Below are 9,327 nucleotides of genomic sequence, written 5' to 3'. Positions count from 1 at the left end.
TATATATATATATATATATATATATATATATATATATATATTTATATATAGCACTCCTAAATATCTTCAAATCAACCTACCTGCACTGTGATTACTAGAAGGAGGTCAGTCATGCATTTGTAAATGTAAATCCCTGAAGACCAGAACCAAATCTCAGAAATGTCCTATAATATTTACACATGTACCTATAAAAGTAAAAAAATCCACTCTTGTATATAAAACTATGTACAGTATCATGTGCATTACATTACCATTCACCAATATAGAGCCCCAAGGCATGAGGCAGTGTACTGGTTAAAGGTGAACTCCAGACAAACAACTATACATACAATACATATATGGCATCTGCTTTACCTACCAAAGGCTTTATAATACTGTCCAGCAAGTTCTGAGATTTAAGCAGTGCTGTTAGGTTGGTCACCTGGTTTGCTTCTGCTGCAAATGGACAATAAAGCCTGGGCATCTCCCTGACTTTTCTCTGTTCTCTGCTTCTGTAACAATTGTCAGCTTGTGCACACTAAAGCACACTTAATTGGTTAAGTCCAGCCAAAACGTGAGATTATAGGAAGCTCATAGGTTTAAGTACTGAGCTGCATTAGGATATATGTCATGACATAATGAATAAATAAATGCAAAAACATTGATCTGGAATTCAGCTTTAACATAACATGCCCACCTGTTACCATGTATTGATAAATTCATGCTGCACCTCCAAGCTCCAACCCTGCTGGTAGAAATTTTGAAAGTAAAGGTAATATCTGCATTGTTTCATTGTGCTGCATAACATTGTATCTTGCTTTACTTGCACCAGAATTTTCAATAGATTTCTCAAACTAGAATCAGAGCATTAGTGTCAGTGATACAAAGTGATCTCTACAAAGCAAGGCTGCTCATCTCGCATATACTCTCATAAAAATTCTCTTCGGGCTGCGGCAGAGGATACGCTGGCAGTGGAAGGCGTTCGAAACCTGCGTTTATAGAGCTCTGAGTGTTTTCATTTACTGCGGCCTTCTTGGGTGGCGGAAGAGGTTCAAAAACTGGATTTGTCATTACCCGGGGGTCGTCTTTTACCGTCTTCTTCTTCTTATTAACTTTAGAGTACATCTCCTCAATCTGAAAGACGGAAAAAAACTTTTATTAGTTTGATTGCAGAGGACCAAACCAGTGTAAAATTGCATACTATAAAACGTAATACTGCACACACGTTTCTCCTCCAGAACTGTCTGAGACCGGTGACAACATCCAAATACCAAGTCCACACACCATGTGTCACATACTTGGTTTAGTTGTTATAAACTCCATAAAGGCATGACGAAAGTATAGAAGGACTGCAGCAAACTGTTTGTTTTTGGCTTTTGTAGAGAAAGGGTAAGGGAGGGTTAACAGGTTTTTACAGTGGGGACATTTTCATCCATTTTCCATGTGGAAACTTAAATATACAGGGAAGTAAAAAAATCTCCCCAACTGGTAAACAGACAACAATACAAAATGACAGAAGTTGCAAACTTCTCCTGCTGTGTCTGAAACAAAAATACCTATTAGCTGTGTTTGAACTTTAAGGCTGCAAGTGACACAAGGGTCTTTTTTTATGCTAGCCACAAAACAGCAATAAAATGGAGATAATAACATTGGAAATAAAACAAAATGCATGGAACTTATATGAGTTGACTGAAATTTTTTGACTTGATTGTAGGTCTTCCTTTAGGCAAGCTTGCTATTTCCCCATGCAAAAAAGATTTGCTTTAATCCCTCCCCAGCAGCACATACTGACCTCTTATTCACTCTCCTGCTGCTCAGTTTAACTTGGAGTATATATGCTGTATTTCCAGGTATATAGGTGGAGAAATCACTTTTGCATTTGACAGCACTGGGTTATTCACCAAGCACCAGCTCTGTCCCATGGGAAGATTATAAAGCAGTGTTTTATCAACCAGAGGTCCTCCAGAGTATGATAGGGGTTGCTTGAGCAATGAGCAGTTTGTGACTCTCAGGTCAGTTTAATAGATTCCAATGATCTTTTGGGTTATATCTGTAAGGGTGACATTTTTTTTCCCAAAGGCTAGCAATGGAAGAGGAATTCTTCCGACTCCCCATAACAGTAATGTAAGCTGTGGATATAGTAATTATAGCAGGAGTTCCCTGAAAGTTATTTTAAGGGGTTGCTCCATTTTAAAAAGGTTGAGAAAGACCGCACTAAAGCCTTGTTTAAGGCTAGGCCCAAAGCTTACATAAGGCAGCATCTCCACCTGGGGTAGCAAAACAGAATGATGGGGAATTTATGTGCAGCTAGTGAGGAGAGGGATTAAAGTGACCCTCTGTCTCTGCACTGCATGAGCAAAGCACAGGTTCACTTTAAGTTGACCACATGTATTACAACATAAAAGTACAATCTCCTTCAGTTCTACCAACTACAGTATACATATACTTATACATAAATGCAATATACAGCCTTACTGAATATAAATTACTGCCTTGTTTAAGTAGGTCCTCAATTTACATTTTGGGAAATACAAATAATATTGTACAATGGCTGCATTCTATCAATATGAGAAGTAAAGCTGTACACTTATCAGCCTGTATTATTGTGTACTTTATACCTCAAGGTCATCTGGCCTATGTGGAAGGATGGGTTCCTCCAAAGTTCTCTGTGTCTTCTCAACTTTCCGGGATTCCTGGTGCCCCGTTTTCACCCCCTTCTTTATCTTGCACACGACAGCATATTCAGCCGTTACCACGTCTGCTCCGCTCTGCACATTCTCCATCTCTCCCCGAGAGCCCACACACTCATACAGCGAGGACTTTAGGGGTGCAGGGGTGTAGTTTAGGTTGGAGTAGGTGACATCTTCCTCAGTGGTGATGACAGGGAGTTGCCAATTTGGAGAGTGGTATAGCGGGTCCATGCTGACAGGTCGAAGCTCTAGAGGCACAAAGAACAAAGAATGTAATGACTGGTCACAAGATGGACAAAGGAAGTGTGGAAAGATGTATTGGACCCTTAGCAAATTATTATTATTGGTCATAAATTATACCGGGGTCTACATTTGACATTTGTGTTTTGAGAACAATCAAACGCACAACTTTTTGCTGCCACTGCTGATCATCAATTAAAAATGTTAATTGCCTGGCTGTTATAATTTTTTGCATTATATTTATCCAGAACAAAACATGTTAACATCACTGGATGCATGTATCTTTTAGGTTAGTGGTGCCACATTTTCTAAAGCCAGAGACATCAAATTAAGTACTATTTGTTGAGAAAGGTCTTTAAACAGGAGCTAAACTTGTTGGTGGGTGGTGAGCTTCTGCTACAACCAGCAAGTATGCACAGCATACATATGGCACATACATGCCACATACATACCGGTGTGCAGCTACCCTGCAGGGACGACAGGTCAGGACATGTCATAGCTACATCCAAGATAGGCGCCCTCTTTGCCTCTGGCTTTTTTTAAGGATTTCCAATAAGATAGGTAATTCTTTTTGGCCATTGGATTGCTGCTGATGCTTAAAAGTTAAATTGTCTCCAGCAGCTGGCTCATCTGTCGTTTAGCTCTACTTACTGGTTTAAGTCTTTAGGCTTTAAGGTTGAATGGTCAAGATACTAGTAAGGTGAATTAGTGTTTAAAGGTTTAAAAGGATGTAAACCGGCCCTCAAGAAAGGATCTCATCCTGGAAATAAAGTGAGAACTCACGAGGGTCTTCTAGTCGTGACCTTTTGATTTCATGGAGTTTGGTGTCGGATTTGCTTAGGGATCGAAGCTGGGTCTGACGAAGCAGGGTCTGGAAAATGACACAGACAAAAAAAAAAAAGTCACACAAAATTCATGACATAACACTAAAGGAACAAAGGTCAATGATGGAAAGGATAAGTATAAACAGCCACTGTTCAGTTTTCCATAGCAGCGTTCTCCCCAGCCCCTTTTAGCCGGGTGCACTACCCAGAAATTTTCAGCAACCACCTGGCTGTTTTTGGGTGGTTACTGAAAGATTGGGTCACAATACAGGGGCTGCCACCCGCCTACAGCTTCTTCCCTGCAACTGACTCCTCTAAACCTCCTTGCCATGTTAAGATTGATATACCTACATAATACTGCAATCCAGGTCCTTTGGCAGCAGCATTTTAAGGTGCATGAAGGCACACTAATTCAGTACTGCATATGTGCCCTGGAGGTCACCCTGTGATAATATCTATGCCAGCAAACTATTCTGAATCATAAAAAGACCCTGTAGATAGATAACTAATAGAAATGTCCACATTATGAAATCATTGCTTTGGACATCAGAAGAGGGACCTCACCATGCAAAAAGAGTATGAGAAAAGACTCCGGACTGGAGCATCCCATTACAGTAGAAATAATCAAAAGCTAAAGTATGCAAACCAACTATGCCAGCATATAAGTGCCTTCTATACTTGGTGTGATCTGAGAATGAAAGGAAGCCAGTAAGACTGGTAGCATCACACAATTTTTGCTGCTCATCATAAAACTTAAAGGGTAATTTAAAAGCCTTCATAGGAGCAGGAGAACATTGATAGGAACAGGAAACATTGATAGAATTTAAAGTTTATGTACACTTTAAAAATAATCAGTTGTGGCTGTACTTTTGCAATTTGACAATTTATTAAAAAAATGTATGCATAGCTATTACTTTTGTGTGGATAGAGTAGGGAAATGTAGGAGTCCCAGAGTCTTGAATGCTTGGGTTTATTACAAAAGAGATGGGCTTACAAAGGAGAGAAATAATGAATATAAGTATAATTATTACTACTATATGTAGACCCAGAGAATTACAATAATAAAATACAACCTCTCTACATATCAGTATTATAACTTACCACATCCACCAGGGCTACCCCATTGGTACAGACGTTCCTCCTCCTCCTCCTCTTCCTCCTAAACAGTAACAAACATATTCCTTTACATTATTCATGTACAATCAACAATGTCCCAGGGCTGCATGAATAAATCACAATATCATTTTTCAAATACACTCTAGATTTTATTAATAAATGAACTTTCTGCCCTGGAGTGGGATCGCTGTGTAAGTTTTGTCGCCCTAGGATAGTTAGTGTGTCACTGGTAAAGGAAAAAAAAGCCTAAAGAAAAGAAAACCAAAGAAGCCATCTGAAGACTGGTAAGCTGCAATATATCACATTTCAGTTCTTGGGTTTAGATGTTGCAGAAATTTCCAAGGTACCGGTAAGTGTTATTATTCAATTAGCAGGAAAGGGCTGGAGTTTGAGATTTACTGCTGTCTGGGTGTCTATTGTCGAGTTTCGTATCAGTAAAAGAAATAGAAAGAAAAACACATTTTTAGAAGAGAGAGGAATTAGAAGTTCATATTTTTATTGCTGTCCATTACTTCTATACTGATGATAGCCTCAACCCTCTGCTCAAAAAATGGACTGGATTTGCAAATTTTTCCCCATACATGTCCCCATTACACTTTGTATTTTAAAATCACACACCTGCAACCAGGAGCCACAAATTATTACATTTCAAGTGACATACCTTCTCTTGCAGAGGGCACAAAGCCCACAGAGCAGAAGAAACAGACCAAGTGCGGAGCAAATGGCAGGGAGGATGTGATCTGTGGGTAAAGAAGTCACAGGACGTGGAACCATAGTGGCAACTTGCACCTAATAGCTATAGGAATATAAAAAGAAAAAGATAAAAATGCAGAACAGTTTCCAGGGATCACATAAATTAAAATTGACAATCATGGCTGATCAGGCATTACAACTAAAATATGGGTCACAATAGGCGATTGAGCGGCTTGATGTGGGGTGCATTATAAATTACAGCTTGCAATACTCAGGAGGCTTTGTAGTATGCTGTTACACCACTTCCTGTGAAGGTGCAGGTGTCTGTTCCCTGCTGAGCTCTGCATGTGGTTTAGCACTGCAACTTTAACAAGTGAGATGCTGGCTTTCATGACTCACTAACCCGCTGAACCCTAAAGCTATTAGAATTCGTGTTTCTGTTCTACCTCTACCCCTTCACAAAGTCATAGGTGGAATTGTGATCCCTTGCCCCAAACATGTTGAAGAGAAATATATATTTAATGCTGATGACATTTATATGAAACATTATTGAAAAAACATATTCATCTTTATTTGCAGTAATACTTTTCTGCCACTAGAGTGTCAGCACATCATTCAAATAACCTCATTTGAGTCCAGGCTGCCATGGGCATAACTCCTGGGGTTAGCTCATTGCACCAACATCAGGTCTTAAGCTACATACACGCATGCAGTAATTGTCGTTGGAAAGGATCTTTCACGATCCTTTCCAACGACTGCACGATGCATGAATACATACAGCACCGTTCTGCTCTATGGAGAGGGGAGGGGGAGAATGACAAGAGAAGCACCCTGCTGCGTTCTCTCCCTCTTTGCTTCCATTAGGATCGTTCGTTGTTCAACGTCCGTGGATCCGCCAGGGCGGTTGTTCGGACGATGGACGGCAGGCGATGTACACACGCCAGATTCTCATCTGATATATCGGCCCTGAGCCAATTATCGGACGAGAACCATTGCAAGTGTGTACATAGCCTTAGAACCATGCATGCAAATCCTTAAGCAAGTGTGTTTTTATGCAAGGACTGGTGATCTCACTGGACAACCAAGAAGACCCTTGGATAAAAGTTATAAATCCAGTGAAAAATATTATATATATATTCCAGTAATAGGCTTCCTTCAAAGTAACATGACCAAGATACACGCAGCATGATGGTCAGTTCTGAATGGCTTCTGAACTACTCCACATTGCTGTCAACCTTACCGTTAGCAATAGTCACGTATCTTAAATTGCTGTCCTGGTTGTTTTCTTTCACTGACTGCAAGTAACTCTAAAATACGACTTGATAATCCATCAAAGCAAATTAAATTTAATCCAGACTGTAGTTATTTAGACATTTTGTCAGTCAAATGACCTGCTCACATGTCCGTTTTGACCACTTCTGATAAAAAATGCCCTGCTATGCAATTATCCACTTTTGCCCATATATATTTTTGGCAGAAAAGCAATTATCTCCGAAGGGTATTTTGTTTTTATGGCACAATTGAGTGATTAAGGGCAAGAAATCCAACTGAAATTTAACAAGCACTGTCCAAAGGGAGGGGACTTATTTTGGCAGAGATTCATACTAATGGCTGTTGCGCAACATAGAAGGAGGTCAGGGAATTTGGCAGTGGTTCCAATGCTGGCCAAGAGCCTTGGTGTTAAGAGATAACAGCTAATATAAAGTCCAAACTTTTGGGTTCAACTCGACCACTCAAATCAGTAATCGGAAGCCCTATCACAGCACACGTGTACAATATTTGGTCCTTCTGGCATATTTGGAGATATTTACCAACATGTCTGATCGGTCATTGTCCTATCAAGGACCCACAAATTTATTTTTACAATCAGGTTTACAACAGTTTGGCTTTTGAGTTCACTTTAGATAAAATCATTTGTACAGATCAGAAATAAATATCAGCCGGTGTGCAGTAGGACTTACAGGCTTCTTTTACTATACAGTATATTAATATAATTTCATCAGAAATGTTTCCAATAAAATAAAATTTAAGAAATTATTTCATTTTTTTTTACTGGGCTAAAGGTATAATTGTATTAGCCTGAACTTCGGCTTTAAAAAACACGATAAGAAAGCTCTTCAGCCAAGTCATTTGCATTAATTAAAGAATGAGGGAAAGAAACTCAAAGTGCGATGAAAATAATGCACGGAAAAGGAAAAAAACCTTCCATTCACAGAAGTTTTTGCACTACTCTTTTTTCCCAAAAAGCGTAGAAAAACAGGTATCTATGGACTTTATATAAATGAGACCCACCCTTTAAAGACTCTGTTTCGCTCTTTGGCCAAATGTGGACACCCAACCGAATATATAATCTCAGATGTAAAAGTCAGGTCTATAAGTACATGGACTTAAAATTTTGGTGTGGAGGAAATCAAATAGTGCGCACAAAGCCCTGACCGCAACCCCATTTAACCTCCTTCAGATTAATCGGAATGCCGAGTACGAGCCAGGTCTTCTCATCCAACATCAGTACCTGACCTCACAATAGCACTGAATGGGCACAAATTTTCACATACTCCAAAAAACTTTTGAAAAGTCTTCTTGGAGGAGTGGAGGTTATTAAAACAACAAATAGGGATGGGGAGGGGAACCCATATTTTTGCCCTTGGTTTTGAAATAGGATACCCGAGAAGCTCATATGTGTATCTACAAACTTTTAGACATATATAAGTATGTTGAAGAGTTCCATGTGGGAGTTTTGGAGTGAAGATTTCATCCATGTTTACTGAAATAGCCTTAACACCTTGGTAAAACAAGCTCCTGTTAAAAAGCCGAAAGTCGTTCGTTGTTGGTTGCTATCTCGGCAATGCGCCTGGCCTCGTGAAAGACACCTTTGAAAAAAGAAATACTTCTCACCGTATGGAGACGGCCCAAAAACTGACATTTTTCCTATGAACCTATTTCAGTTATATATTTATAAATTGTAAGTTCCTCTCAGCAGGGTCCTCTCCTCCTGTTTCATTGTTTGTATATGTCTGCCATTTGCAACCCCTATTCAATGTTCAGCGCTGCGTAATATGTTGGCGTTATATAATTACTGTTTAATAATAATATGAATATTTAAATTAACCAGGATCCCATAGACAAATAACCTCTATTTTGTGGTAGTGAAACCACAAGCACTTCAAAGGCCAAATCAAACAAATAAAAATCTGCTAAATTCCCACATCAAGGTGAACCCCTTTGTTAACAAGGTAACAAAGGGCCAAGATCAAAACATTCAATAACAAAAAAATGATAAAGAATAATACTCCCACATTGGTCTTACCCTTAAAATGGACACTCAGTCATGATCCGAAGAGGTATCACCGACCACACAGGCCTAGCGTTGTCTGGCTTCAAGCGATCTACTGGAAGACAACTGAGCATCTAAGGAAATGCAGCGGGGGTGACTGAATTATGATGCAAGCAGTCTTGTCTGCCTCAAGGCACTGCCTAAAATACTAAATGAACATAAAAGGCCATGCACAACATTTTTCTGCAAAGTGCAAGGTAAAAGCAAGACGTGCAAGTATGATAAGGTGTTGAGCGAAAGTAGGTAATGGAAAACCAGATATGATCAGAGTGAAAGGAAGTTAGAAATCTCAATATGTCTTATAAAAAGAACCATGGAGAGAGAGAATTGAGGATTTGGGGGCCACAGAGAAGATGAATACAATAGTTACCAGGATCCAATGTGCCTTGGGTATGCAGGATTCTAGCTTGCCTTTGCAGGAAACTGATTGTGGTATGACACTCCCTTGCCT

General features: G+C 39.5%; 1 protein-coding gene across 4 annotated transcripts; it reads right to left on the bottom strand.

The window, feature by feature from the left end:
* Nucleotides 1-31: 31 nt before the first annotated feature.
* LIME1 (Lck interacting transmembrane adaptor 1) lies at nucleotides 32-9,201 on the bottom strand. 4 transcript variants are annotated; one of them, XM_072414335.1, is made up of 6 exons: nucleotides 8,850-9,201; nucleotides 5,511-5,645; nucleotides 4,835-4,892; nucleotides 3,693-3,780; nucleotides 2,598-2,917; nucleotides 32-1,113 (listed from the first exon to the last, which is right to left on the bottom strand). In XM_072414335.1, exons 2-6 carry the CDS (start codon nucleotides 5,621-5,623, stop codon nucleotides 874-876), a joined length of 819 nt encoding a protein of 272 aa, XP_072270436.1. In that variant the 5' UTR covers nucleotides 5,624-5,645; nucleotides 8,850-9,201; the 3' UTR covers nucleotides 32-873. The 4 variants fall into 4 exon arrangements, with proteins under 4 accessions (XP_072270436.1, XP_072270437.1, XP_072270438.1 ...); XM_072414336.1 differs by lacking the exon at nucleotides 8,850-9,201 and adding an exon at nucleotides 5,740-6,672; XM_072414337.1 differs by lacking the exon at nucleotides 8,850-9,201 and having other exon boundaries at nucleotides 4,835-4,889; nucleotides 5,511-6,736.
* Between the last annotated feature and the right edge of the window lie 126 nt (nucleotides 9,202-9,327).

This window comes from Pyxicephalus adspersus, chromosome 6 (genome assembly GCF_032062135.1).
Source record: "Pyxicephalus adspersus chromosome 6, UCB_Pads_2.0, whole genome shotgun sequence".
Classification (NCBI taxonomy): Eukaryota; Metazoa; Chordata; class Amphibia; order Anura; family Pyxicephalidae; genus Pyxicephalus; species Pyxicephalus adspersus.
The sequence above is the reverse complement of the archived record's forward strand: the minus strand, read 5'-3'. Positions and strand labels throughout refer to the sequence as shown.